We start from the raw sequence: 14,301 nt of genomic DNA, 5'->3' as shown, positions 1-14,301 counted from the left end.
CTATTAATGATTTAGTGATCATTTCCAATGGCAGTCGTAAGTACCATCAGGTTGCTGGAACCAGCAATAAACTTTAAGCAAAGGTCTCACCTGATTTTCATTAATAAGCTGGAAAAATGTATTCAAAACAAATGAGAAGGCTGAAATGAGAAGGAAAGCAAAGAGGTGATGAAAAAAGAATGGGGGGTGGTGATGATCAAAAGCAGAACTATTTTAAAATACAAGCATGTGGATGTGTGCCCTCAAAAAGCTCAGAGGGCTGCACGAGGCATTCTTCATTTAGTGCATAACTGAAAACAAAATAGAGTCCCTACATGGAACATTGTTAACTAACCCACCCTGGGTATTGACCTTAGGTGGGGAATGAGAAAATTAAATGGCAGGCCTATTGGTGGGTTATCGGGAGGTAGGGATACTTTGATTTTCTGCTCAAAGTGCTCACAGCAAAAGGTGACTTTTAAAAAGAAAATACTGTAAAACTGACTGCAACAGTTTCTCTCCACTTCATCAAGTTTCAGAAGCTAACATTTCATGACAATTCAAAGGGGATAATTTTTGATGTCAGTTTTGACTACATTCAGGAAACATAATCACACAGGTAAGCTTTTAGTCAGTAGCAGCCAACACTCCCCTCCTCGGGGAGAGGGGCAAATACGTCCCCCCTTTGCAGTTGATGGCAAACTTAGGACTGGTAAAGACATCACAAAAAGACAAGCATTTTAGTTCTCTTTGCCATGTGTACATGGATGAAAGAAGAGTTCATAGACCCTAAAATGTCGAGCTCGTCAAAAATTTAAATCCAGATCAGAGAAAATAAAACTAAATATGAGTATAGCATTTTCTCAGTATTTGGCACTACTTTCGTAGGCTCAGACTCCTAATAAAAAGCATGCCAAGTGTACCACACCCAGAAGAGAAAACTAATACCCTCTTTGTGCCATCCAATTTTGCTTTTTTCCTGTCTTCCTCCACCTCTGATTGAAAGAGCCAAAATGCATACTCCCACACTATCACAGGAAACAAAGCCAGGGAATTCCATCTAAAGTGAAGGATGTCAAATTGCCAAGCACGCCAAGCAGTATGTCAAAGGCCATGCCTCGTGTTCGACCACACAAAAATACTACTAAATATATCTATTGCCAGAATGAGTTGCTGTAAATCCAAAAGCTGTAACCTGGTGAAAAAAGGCAGAAGGGACATTAAACTCAAAAGGGTTTAAGCCTACAGGGGGGAGCTGTCCCGGCTGACTTTCAAGTTTATTTGCACAATAAATGTGGTCTGACAAGTCATTACACTCTTCTCGGCGGGCCCGTGAGCCAGCAGTGTGTCCCTCGCAGGGCTGCAGAAAGGTGGCTGCTGGCTGGTTTCAAGCCTGAGGAACAAGACAACAGCCCAGGGGAGCAGGGACAGCTCATCAACAGAGGTGAGCTTTTCTGCAAAAGGCAGGTGGAGGACTTGAAACTCTGCTTAATAAAATTCAATGTCATTTTTCTCAGTGAGTCCCTCAGCAAGCCACCCAGAAAGGAGTTTAATGGGGCACATGATTTAAGGGGTGGGGGGCTATCTCCATTTTCAATCCCAGGGGTGGATTCACAGAGTTAAGGATCACAAAGACTTTAGTCATGAATCCCTCTGAAATGGTTTAAGTTTTCCTGTTATCCTTCATTACTTCTTCCTCCCAGCGCTCTTTTAAGAGTGATTTGAAACACAAATGGAGGTGGGGAGTGTAAATGAGGCATAATTGGCGGCCCTGAGTTGTCAATTGCAGTGCAATCGATCTCCGCTCTAAGACTTCCAGAACTGAATGTGTTTTCCCTTTTCTCTTCTTGGCTTTTACACATAAATACAGGCAGAGGTAATGGGTAGTCTAAGGACACAGCCATCAACAGCTTGTCTTTGATTAAAATGTCTCCATAATTTCATCACAAAAGAAATTAAGCAGGAATTCCTTCTAGGAACACATTCAGCATTTCAAGTGACTCAAGATAGTTTACACTATTCAATGGGAGCACATGGCACAATAATCAGTATTTTTAATTTTTTTCATAGAAATATAATTTAGAAGGCATGCAATCAGAAAGTAGTAAGGTCCAACACTGACTGACTTCAAACACGCACCCTCCTATTGTTTGTGGAGAAAAAAACCACTCAGCATAAATATGAGCTGCCTCCATATCAATATCAATATCAATATTCCCTCCATTTTATTCTCTATCCCCTACCCTTCAGCTCAAAATAAAGCAATCACACCAAGGAATGCAAGGCACAAACTTAATATTCAAACTACTTACCAAATGGCTTGTAACTCAACTCGGCTGAACAGATTAATTTAATACTGACTAGAGTCAGACACCACAGTGAGAAATTCAGGCTGAAAAGACCATGAAGGAAGGTAGCCTCTGAAAGGATGGTGACAGACAGGGAGACTAGCCCTCCAGCACAAGGACCCACCTAAACACTGAAGCGTGGCCAGAGGAATTCTGGAAGCTTCTGACAGCATATCATGCTTCTAAAATTTTATTTAATAAAGTGCCTTCTGCATTAAAAAAAAAATGTTCTTGGTACAATTCGTTATCAAACGTATCAAAATGGCATTTCAAGAAATATAGAGCACTTTAAGGAAACACCTCAAGAATACTGGAATATAATATTACAGGGCTACAACAGAGCAGGGGGATCACAAGTACTCATTACAGAAACAAAAAAAAAAGAGAATGTAAACTGCATCAAAATGTGCCTCATTACAGGAATTTCTAACTCTAGAAAATTTCTTTCTTTGGCATTAATTTTTTAATTATCCCATGTATTTCAGAAGATAATAAAAACAACAATAGAAACCATTATAGTGACCCTCTTCTAAAACAGGTCACCAAATACTGTGCTTAACATCAGCGTTCCATCATAACCTGAAAGTCTACACATTAATGCAAATGCATATAATAAACATAAACCCAGGCCCTACATTAAGTAATTCTACTCCAGGAATTCTAAAGGGTTCAGGAAATCACTTTGGGTAACAAGAGCTGGCGTACAGGAATCTTTCACATTCAGTGGATGCAAATGTCACAATGGGCTACCAAAGAGAAAGTTAAATTCCAAAAGGCTGAGGGAGAGAGACCAATACAGTCGCACAGATTAGAGAACTCTTAGTCCTGAGGGTCCACAGGACTCTTTCATATTCACTGCATGTAAATTTCATGATGGCATGAAGAAAAAAAGATTACATTCAAGTTTAGAGAGGTGCAGCCAGCTAGGTTATCAGGTATACAAACTACGTCAGCTGATATTTACAAGTTCAGCAAGTTCCCCTTGGCTACCTCCCCCTCCGACCCCTTCAAGGCTGGCCTTGCGGAGCAGACAGGTGATGCAACGCCTGCCTTTAAGGTGGCTGGGCGTCTCAAGTATTCAAATCACAGTAGTGGCGGGCTGAGACCTGACAAGGAACCCTCGCTGGTGTGACAAATTGATGATCCTGCAAATTAAACATTATAAAGAACATCTCAAATGCACCTATCTCGCTGCAACCCTACACTAAGGAATAACTGCAAAAATTCATGTCAAAATAGGAGTGAAATGAAATCCACTGTCTTAAGAATCTGCCAAAATAAGACCCTCTGGCTAAACCATATGCAAACCATTTCCTTCTACCTTGCTTCCAAACAACCAAACTGTCTGAGGTATGATATATATTTACTTCTATAGACCATTTCCAGATATTTATGTGGTTATTTTATTTTTTTAGCTTTGAAGGACACACAATATTAACAAGTCTAGGAATTAACATAATTCAATTTTTTCTCTCTCCAAATTGGACTTGAAATTCAAATGCACTTCTTTTCAGGTAGACCCTCTTCACTCTTAACCCTCAGCATCACTACAAACATACTGCTACCTCATTCTGTGGGCAGGCACTTCTCATTCAGACAAGAGAGGTCTTCCCTCAAGCCACCTACATGGCAGGCTTCTGAGGCATGATACTGGTGGAGGAAAGTACTTATTTTTTAATTAAAATAGGAACACTGATATGGGAGGGAGGCACTGCAAAGAGGCAAAGCTAAGTGCCTCCTCCTCCTCTTCCTCCTTCCTTCAGAAGGCAGGCCCCTGTCTTGGCTTGAGTCCAAATAAGAGGGAGTTAATCATGCTCTTTGAGACTTTTTTACTTCAGGTATAAAACACAACCACTGAGGTCCCCTCCCCCGTCCTGAAATCAGGTTCCTTTAGCTACTTTCAAATTTTTAACTCAGCAAACCAATAATGTAGGCCCCTCACTAGCAGTGCAAAGGCAAGCTGTGTAACAATTCAGGGTCACAGGCGCAAACAGAAAAACATTTCTTCTCAAACCCTGACTGTGCATGCCTGCTTTGCAACAAGTCCTGTCCAACTCTTTGCAACCCTGTGGACTGCAGCGCGCAGGCTCCTCTGTCCAGGGATTCCCAAGCAAGAATACTGGAGTGGGTTGTTATTTCCTACTCCAGGGGATCTGCCCAACCCCGGGATTGAACCCATATCTCCTGCATTGGCAGGCGGGTTCTTTACCACTGAGCCACCTGGTCCTGATTGTTATCAAGTCTCCAATTTAATAAAAGGAAAGATTCACAAAACCATGACCCATTTGCTAGATTCAGAAAGAAAGGCAATTGAGAAATAGCCTTCATCAAAATAGCCTTCATTAGACATCATCAAATGAAGGAAAAACCAATGGACACAGGCCACCGCCTCTTCCCACCCTCTTTCTCAGGACAGCTTTGCTTTTAAACAGGTGAGCTGGGCAGCATCTCCAGAGCTGTTAAGATCATGGGGTTTAGTACTAGATCAGGTCTGTCACTTCAGCCACACAAAGAATAATGCTACAATTAAGACAAATATCATCTAGGGAAGAAAATTAATCAATGCAAAAAAAAAGACTTTCTTTTTAGGTCAAAGACCAACGCAGAGATTATTATAGAACCAAGTCATGGTCAAAAAGGTGGCAGCCTGGGCATCTCCATGCATGTGGCTGGCGAGGGTTGGAGAAGAGCAGGACCTGTCGGAGGCAAGAGCACATGCCAGGTCACAGGCACACTCCCATGGGCCACGTGCTTTGGAGGTGACATTCTCTTCTCAAAAGATGGTAGTGCCACCCACAATCTTTAAGAACTGAAGAACTCATATGACTTGGTGTCAGCAGGAACGGGCCACCGTGGAAGAAATGACCTGTCAACCCACAGACCTCCCCAATGACTTCTAACTCTGCCCAGAGGGAGATGTTTTACCTCTCTCTCTCTGCTTATGGAATGAAAGACCAAAGACCTGGCCAGCAATTTTCACCCTCACTCAATCTGCAGAAGTTGAGACGGGGAAAACAATTAAGACTGACCAGTCATTTCTTAGTTTCTTTTGACTAGATGACCCGGACATCGTTAGCAACCACACAAGAGGGATGACCTGGTGTGCTGTGAAAGCTACTTCATCCAGGTGAGTGGTAACTTACTCATTTAACAAAACCTCACAGTGGTGACCTATGTGGTCTATTTTTGCATCACTGTCCCCCTCCCAGCAGCAGGGTATCTTCTGAATAAAGTGCTGTCTGCTACTATAGATATAAACACACAAGAAAAACAGCTTCCTACATTTCTTCAACACCTGTCATTTCTAAAATTGCTTATAAGTTTTAATATATCTGTATGTCTGCCTTTTGATATGCCAGAGTTTTTACGGTATAAACCTTTTAGTTCACCAAAAGGCTAGTCAGATTCACTTCAAGTATTCTGAATTCATGCAGTTATGTCTACCTTCCTGACATCAATTTTGGGTTAAGTCTGTCTAAATTTAACCTCCTCTGGATCTGTTGAAACACCTTCTTATAACCTACTTCATACTGTACTTGGGTTAGTGGATAAAGATATAATATAATGAAAAAGTTATTAAGGATATCTGACATTTAAACTGTAAAGCAACATAACTTTCACTCATAATTGCTGTAGGTTTATGTAAAGACTGATAACTTCAAGATTTCTCATTAAAAAACAAAAAACAAAAAACTAATAATTACACCCAATCATCTTTCTTTGAATCACTCTGTCCCCAGGATACTGGGCATGAAAGTTGATTTTAAAGAACCAAGTAAAAAGCTAAACATTTTATAAACCTCTACTAGTCACATTAAGTCGATTCTGTTCCACGCATTACCAAATTCTATACATCAGTTTTAAATCAAATGCAGCACACTGTCTTCAAATCGCATTCCATGGGCCTCTATATTTACAGGAGAGCATGTTTCTGAGAAATTGTATTTAGAAAACTAAAAATGTAAGCCTATTTTCACAATTTCTTATATTACAAAAACAAAGATACAATCTCATAGAAAAAATTGGTTTATATTATTTTTATAATGTATATAAAGTCCAAGTTCAGTCTGACAGTAGACTCTGCTTCCCATACTTTTCAAACCTTCCCTGTGTGCAGCCTATAGCCATCTCACAGAGAAACTGTGCTTCCCTATTTTCACGCCCTTATGAAGGCCAACCCATCATTCCAAAAATAAATTTTAAAAACAAGGATTGATGGGAAGATGGATGTGCCAACAGACAAATATATGATAAAGCAAGTACAATAAAATGAAACAAGTAGAAACTAGATGATAGGTAGACGAGTGTTCAGTAGAGAATATTTTATAATGAAATTTTGGGAGAATAACATTCCATTTTCAAGGTCCACCTCAATGACCAACCCAGAACTCCACTTTTCTCAAAGGCACTTAACCATGCTAGCATGTATCACAATATTACATGTCACATCTAACCTCCCTACAGGATCCACATCTGAATCATTTTTTTATCAATCAAATGCCTCTAATATAACTTACACACAATAACCATTCAACAAATGGGAAGAAAATACTTTGACTACAGACTGAAAATAATCAGTTCTTTGTACTAATAAAAATGTCCTGATGTATTACATGAGAATAACTGCAGATTTAGCTTTCCAATTTTATTGGGCCTAATACCAAAACTAATTCACTTTTCTTTCTTTTGGTTACAGCAAAGCTACATGAGGACCGGTGGGAGGGGTTGGGCGGGGAGAGGTGACCCAAATGCCTTCCAAGTGGCAAGAATAACTCAACCCAAGACTCAGTACTTTCAGCACTTAGCCCACAAGTCCATAAACCATCGACAGACTGAGTCGAGTAAACTGGGATGCCAGTGGAAAAAGAAAAAAAAAAGTTGGTTGTTTTTTTTAAAAGAAAAGGTTGAACCATATGAAATCACCAATGTACAAATAAGCATTTTCATGTTTCTTGTGTTCTATCTAAGACTACAAAAAAAAAAAGGTAGTAATTGTCTTCTAAGACTTTCTGTGCCACTGACTTGAATATTGTTGGTCCTTATTGGTAATTAACCAAAATAAGGAGGATCCATCAACACTTGAGTACATTTGTACATTTGTACACAGAGTATCCATTGAAATAACAAGCCTTTACCCCTCAGACACACCAAAATAAACAATTTCAAGTTCATCTGGTCCTCTCTGGTTCACAACTGAGTAACAATCTACCAACTTAAGACCTCTATGTACACCAGGGCAGGTGGGGGACTGGGCAAGTCTTTGCAAACTGTTACTATGAAGGCACACCTTGAACTGCAGAAGCAGGGCTGGATCTGCTCCTTCAACGTGGAGCACAACTATGCAAACTCCTCTGCTCTCTCCCACACCATGGGGCTTACACAGCCTTTCTAAGAGGATCCCAGGAAGCCCGAAAGTTATGGCACACAAAGACCAAAAAAAAAAAAACCAGCAGAGTCAATTCCCATGATGCCAGGGTACTGGGTCATTTCCAAGGGCAGAGGGTGCCAGAAAAATACAAACAGTTCAGGCTTCCCAAAGAAATTCCATGCTAATACAGACGTTCTCTTAGAAAGTCACCCAGAACTGCAGTTTAGGAGCTTGAATCAAGAGGTTAGAGAACAAGGGCAAGCAAAACGTTGGGGCCGCCCCATCAGGGATTCTAAGCAACCACTGAGTATTCACTTCTCCCTCCCCATTTCATGTGGGGGGGGAGGTGCTCAGTGGCTCAGTCACATCCAACTCTTTGCAACACTATGGACTATAGCCCGCCAGGCTTCTCTGTCCATGGGATTCTCCAAGCAAGAATACTGGAGTGGGTTGCCATGCCCTCCTCCAGGGGATCTTCCAGATCCAGGGATTGAAACCACATTTTTTGCACTGGCAGGCAGATTCTTTGCCACCGCACCACCTCGGAAGCAAGCACTTAAAAGATCCCCTCACAGTGCATGATAGCTGGCAATACTTCTGTCCATTGCCAATGCCATAGCCTTTCAGTAACTGGGGGGTGTGTGTGTGTGTAGAATCTCAACAAACGTTAACATTTTTTAAAGTATACATGAGACATGAGAATTTAAAATGCCTTCTTTCCAGTATTCACATGTTTGTCACTTTAAAAAAAAAAGCTGAATATCATTCAAAAATAGAAGCCACCCCTCCTGCCGCATCTCCCCAAGGATTTACCAGAAGACCGAAAGTAAAATAAAAATGAAGCTCTTATGAGGGGCAATTAAGTATTCACATTTGACATCTATTTGGGAACTTCTGAACAAAACATCTGAGCCACAGACATGTTCACATCAGGCCCACATAACTTTCAGCCTATAGCAAATAAGACATCACACTTCGCTGCATTAGCCCCTTTCCCAACTCTCTTTCCTCATGCTCCTTTCCTCAGACACATATATTGAGATTTTCGCCTGACTGTAAAAAACGTTTTCTTTAAGGTTAATTTCAATAATGCTCACAAGATTCTGTCAAATATAACTGTGCAGTAAGAAAGCAGCCGTCAAACCTGCCATGGAATCTCTGTGGCTAAATTACTCACCTGCAGATTGAAAGCCCTCAGAATAGAATAGATAAGAATTTTTAAACACTATGAGAAAATGCACCATCAGGTCACAGACCAAATTAAGGAAACTTCATTCCAAAATGAAGACTATCTCAGGTAGCTCATAGTAAAACAATTTTAACAACTGTTAAGACTTACTGTTGAAGTAAGCTATTAACCTATATTAAGTGTTCCAAATAATTTCAAAACAAAAACAAAACACAGAGCCAGAACTCACAATATTACTTCCCAAGCTCTAGAAAACTTTCTGTATGGGAAGAGAAAAAAAAAAAAAAACAGATCATAGAAATGAAGTTTCACTATTTATAAATACTGTACATGGTTTAAAAGATCCCGGGTTTTCCAAAAGTCTCAGCTTCCACTTTGTGTGTAGCCTTATGACAGCTCTAAGCAGTATTCAAACAAGTATAGAGAAGATTTTGCATACCATTCCTACAAATACAAATGCATATCCCACAAATACAACCAGTCTTTAAGGAACTAAAAGTTTCTGAACTTTTCAACAGCTTTCCAACTATTCTGTCCTATGCAACTCACTTTCAAATTCTCAGGCAGGCCTCAGGAAGTAAAGCACAACAAACTGTATTTAATTAAATATTCAATCTAATTCCCTACAGTAAATCACAGGAAATAACTTAGTTCCAAAGCAGCCTCTCCTAAAGCAGTCAAGTTTGGGTTGATTTGCATTTTAGAATTGAATTTTTTTTTCAAGCTAAAAGTCATAGTAAAATTTCTACTTTTTATGAATCTTTAAAACACAGTGAGTCTTTCAGATCTGAGAGTGAAACTTGGTTTTAACAAGTAACTCATTTTTATGAAAACTCCAACCAGAAGATGAGTTATGAGTTAGAAAACACTTCAGGTTGTTTCTTTTCTTCTTAAAATACCCTTTTACTCAAAGTGAAAATGCACTTGCTGTAATCTGACTTGCACCAACTGACTGATACACCTGAAACATTTCCTCAGTTGAGAATGGCAGCATGCTCCCTCCCAAAGCCCCAGGAGGTTTCTACTGGGAACTGCTACTGCTGGGAGCCACCACTGGGCCTCTAATTCTGGACCAATAATTCTTACTAACATTTAACAGATCTTCCAGCTCTAAGCAGTACATTTTCTTTAATTATAATTGCACTTGGGAAAAAAATTAAAACAAGAAAGAACCTAATATAAATGGCTTGAGTGGGTGATTTTAGCCTTAGAATCTTTTATTTTTAAAGCACTTAAAAAAAAAATAAAAACATTTAAGCTATATTCCTAGTTTAAGAATGTCTTAAGGCCACATGAGAGGCGAAACTAAAAATAATTCCCAAACTTTGCCTTCCCCTATCTTCAAAGAGAGGCACTCCAACAAGCTGAAGTAGGCTGTATCCATTTCCAAGGACATGCAAAAACGGTGTTAAGTACACATTGTACTCTGAATGATTAAAAAAAAAAGGTTTTTTTAATAGCAAATGCTTTATAAAAGCTCAAACAGAATTAATAAATACTTAAATTCAAATGTTAAAGTAAAAGTGAATTTGGCAGACACCCTCTATTTTCTAACTTAAAAGAATATACACCGCGCATAAAGTACGGAGGCTCTTTACCTTTTAGAAGCACTTGGTAAAATGGCATGTAATACCTAGTAATGAATGAGATTATATGTGAGGCTTTTACTCTAAAAAGCACTTCGGAAGAAATAAGATCCTGGCTCCTTCTCCACGAGTTTCAATACGATGTGATTAACTTAACCTTTCCGACACACATTAACCACTGGGATGACACTGTATGTAAAACAACCTTGGTGTAACAAGTGCGCAGCAAAGAAAATTACTATGCTGTACAGTCCAGATGAGGGGTGAGGAGGAGTCTGGCTCAACTACAGAACCTTGACATCCATCCTTCTACCTGTGACACTGAGCAACTGCCAGATTCTGGAAGCCGTAGGGCGGACGGAAGGCCGGTCAGCCTCCCCTGAGCCCGCCCTCCTGAGCACCCCAGGGCCTTCTCCACCTCGGTGGAGGGATGGACCTGCCCCCTCCAGGATCTCTCCAGATGGGTATCTGTCTGTCTCTCTCAGAAAGACAAAAAGGGCCAGAGGCACTTCATCTACAGGGTCTCCATCGAGGCAGGAGGTCCCTCCGGTTCCCTAGATTCGAACCTCCACTCTAACTTCCCCCAAAATACTGGTCTCAAAGCCCCCTGCCTTGCCTCTCGGATCTGCACCTCCGTACTAAGATGGAAAAGCAACAGAGGACACATTTTCCCAACCCCGGTCATCCAGGGGAGCCTCTCTGTGCCTAATTAAAGGCCTTGAGCCTAGGGCGAGGCCAAGTTTGCGGGGCACTTCCTGGCGCGGAAAAGCGCTGGCCTCGCCGCCCCGCGGCCGGGGCCAGGCAGCGCGCGCGGCCAGAACGCGCTGGCCCTTTAAAGGCGCAAGCTTCCTGCGCCCGCGGCCCCTCCCTCGCCGTCGCCAGCTCCCGCCCCCGCCAAGGGTCACACTTGAACTTTAGCTCGCCTCGCGCGGCCGGGCGCCGGCGCTCCGCCGGCGGTGGCCGCCCCTTCGCACGTGTCGGAGGCGCTACCTCTGGCTGGGCGCGCCCGGCCCCCGGCACTCGAGGCCACTTCCAAACGCAATCAAAACAAAACAAAATGCACGCGGGCCTCCCGAAACTGCGCGGTCGGCCCCACGGGCCTCCCGGCTGGCGCCCTGCCGTTCCCCTCCACCTGCAGCTCCGTTCCCGAGCGGCGGGGCTCTGAGGCCCCCATCGCCGCGCCCTCCTCCGCCCCGCGCGGCGGAAACGGCTCCGCGGGGCGTCCCGGGGCTTGGGGGTGGGGGACGCCCGCCGCGTGGGCAGCGGGGAGCCGCCCTCACCCCCGATGTCCTGGGGGATGGGGAGCGGGAATATGAGCAGCGGCTGGAGTCCGAGCGAGCCGAGGGGGAACAGCTCCCAGTGGACCCCCCGCCCCACCCCTCTCTTTCACGGGCGAACTTTTCTGGCCGCTTGGAGGTCCACTTCTTGGCGTCCGTTTCCTCACCCGCTCTGGTCCCAGCGAGCCCCTTCCCGGTCCCGCTCCAACTCTCACTAGAGCGCGCGCGCACACCCTCAGTCCTGTCCCCCCACCCTCGACGGGTCCCGGGCAAGCCCACGACCCACCTCTGCCACTCTCGCCATCACCCTGCACGCGCTGCCCGCATGCCTTGCACTTTCAGGCCAAGCGAACTTGCACCGGCGAGAGCTCCCCCCCCCCCCCGCCCGCCCCCATCCTCCTCCTCAGCCCCGCCGCGACCTCAGGCGGAGGCCGGCGCCCCTGGACACCCACCCGCCCCTCCCGCTTCGGCCGTGCGCCCGAAGGCCGCTCACCTTCCAGCCCGCCGAGCTGTTGCTGTCCCCCTTATCCTTGAAGTAGGGCACGCTCTTCACCATCCACTCGTAGATCTGCGACAGCGTGAGTCGCTTCTCGGCCGAGCTCTCGATGGCCTTGGTGATGAGGTCGGCGTAGGACAGGTTGCCCCACGCGTTGCGGCGGGACGAGCTGCTCTTGCGCGGCTGCCCCGCGAGCGGCCCGCCGGCGGCGGCCGCGGCGGCGGCGGGAGGCACGGGCGGGTGCTGCGACAGCGGGCCGGGCGGCGGGGGCTGCGGCGGCGCCTGGTGCAGGCAGCCCGCCTCCGGGCCCTGGAAGTCGCCGCACAGACCCCCGGTGGCGGCAGCTGCGGCCGCTGCGGCCGCCGCCGCCACCGCCGCCGCCGCGGCCGCCGCTACGGAGCCGGGCGCCTGCTGGAAGTCCCCGCTCTCCTCCAGCAGGCTCAGGTTGCTCATGAAGTCGGTGTTGACAGCGCCCGCCGAGGCCGAGGGCAGGCCCGCGGCGCCGTCGGGGTTCGCCGCCGCGCCGCCCGACGGCGCCGGGCTGGAGGTAGCCGAGTTGGACTGGCTAAACTCCGGCCGGGGCAGCGGCCAGGTGCACGAGCGCGGCCGGGGCAGCGGCTCGAAGTCCGGGTCGATCTCCACCACCTGGGGCGCTTCGGCCATGGTGACCCCCCCACCCTTCCCCCAGCCGCGGGACTTGCCCAGAAGTGAGAAAAGCGCAGCACCGGGCAGGGGGGGGCGCCGAGGGGAGAGAGGGCGCCGAGAGCCGGTCCGAGATCTGCGGGAAGGGGTGAGGTCGGTGCAGCGAGCGGACGGAAACCGGGAGGGAGGCGCGGCGGCGGCGGAGTGGAAGCGCGAGCTCAGAACTTAACTTCACGGCTCCGTCCGCATCTAGGCGCCTCCGGGTCCGCTGCACTGACTGGACGGCAGGCCAGAGTCGTCGGGGCCCCGACAGCGCTGGCGTCGCGCTCCCCGCCGAACGAAGGGCGAACGGACGGACGCCGCGGGCCGCTCGCTCTCCCCGGGCGGGCGCGACCGCGGCGCTGCTGCCTGTTGAATGCGGCGGCGGCGGCAGCTGCAGCGACTACGCGACCGCCCCGACTTACGGGATCTGCCGCCGCCCCCCGCCGGCGGCGGCGGCGGCGCGCGCGCCGGCCCGCCCCTGACGGACGGCCCCCGCAACCAATGAGAGTGCGGCGGCAGCGCCCGGGCCGCCAATGGGCGCCGGCCTGGGCGGGGCTCAGTTTTCCACGGGGAGGCGGCAGTGGGTTGGTGGGGGTAGTGGGGTGTTTTTCTATTTCACATGAACACTCTCCCTCGCTCGCTCGCTCTCTCTTTTTTTTTTTTTTGGCTCTCTGTTATTATTTTCTGGTAGTTCTCGAGTGTTTCTGTGAGTCTCTCGCCCTCTCAGTGTTTTGATTGCTAGGAGGCAAACCAACGTGGAGGCGGCGGCGACACTTTGTTTACTACTGAGGAGCCCAGCCGAGTACTCGGGAAGCCCGAGTGGAACGAGCCGCCCGCTTCGCCTCGACCTGCGCTCCGGAGCCCGAAGCTGGGCCGAGCGGGGGCCGGGGACGCTCGGCGCTCAGGGGGCCGCCGGGTGGGTGGGTGGGCAGGCGGAGGCGGCCTCGTCGGAGTTCTGCTCACTCGCCCCCTCTCGACTCCGCCCACGATTTCTCTGCAGAGAAACGTGGGCAAGTCGGTGGGTTTTGTTTTTGTTTGGTTTAGTTGGTTTTTGTTTTTTTTTTTTTTTTTTCCTTTCCCTACAATGTGTAGAGTCTCCGGCCCCGGGCGCGGGCCGCACACACGCTTGTCCCCACCCTCGCGCGGTGCAGGGGTTCTGACTGCCGAGTCGGCACGGAGGACCCAGCCGGGAACCCACCTATCCGCACCCGCGAGCTGAGCCTCGGCGGTCGGTGTAGACTAGTGGGCGGGGGGGGGGGGGCGAGGGAGGAGGCCGTTAGCCAGCCGAGCTGCCGCGAGCCGGGTTCCCTCCAGTCTTGACCTAAGACTAGAAATGAGGGAAGGGGGCTCGGCGCCGGCCGAAGATAGTTGCTC

The 14,301-nt window shown here is 47.1% G+C and overlaps 1 protein-coding gene across 1 annotated transcript in view; it reads right to left on the bottom strand.

The window, feature by feature from the left end:
- Positions 1-13,306, bottom strand: part of FOXO1 (forkhead box O1) — a 91,200-nt gene extending 77,894 nt beyond the window's left edge. Inside the window, exon 1 of the mRNA XM_061133044.1 lies at positions 12,241-13,306. Within this exon, the coding sequence (XP_060989027.1) occupies positions 12,241-12,906 (666 nt within the window). The 5' untranslated portion in view covers positions 12,907-13,306. The remainder of the gene's footprint in view (positions 1-12,240) is intronic.
- Between the last annotated feature and the right edge of the window lie 995 nt (positions 13,307-14,301).

The sequence above is a fragment of the Dama dama genome, chromosome 30, assembly GCF_033118175.1.
Source record: "Dama dama isolate Ldn47 chromosome 30, ASM3311817v1, whole genome shotgun sequence".
Lineage (NCBI taxonomy): Eukaryota > Metazoa > Chordata > Mammalia > Artiodactyla > Cervidae > Dama > Dama dama.
This window is presented reverse-complemented; position numbering and strand designations above follow the sequence as displayed.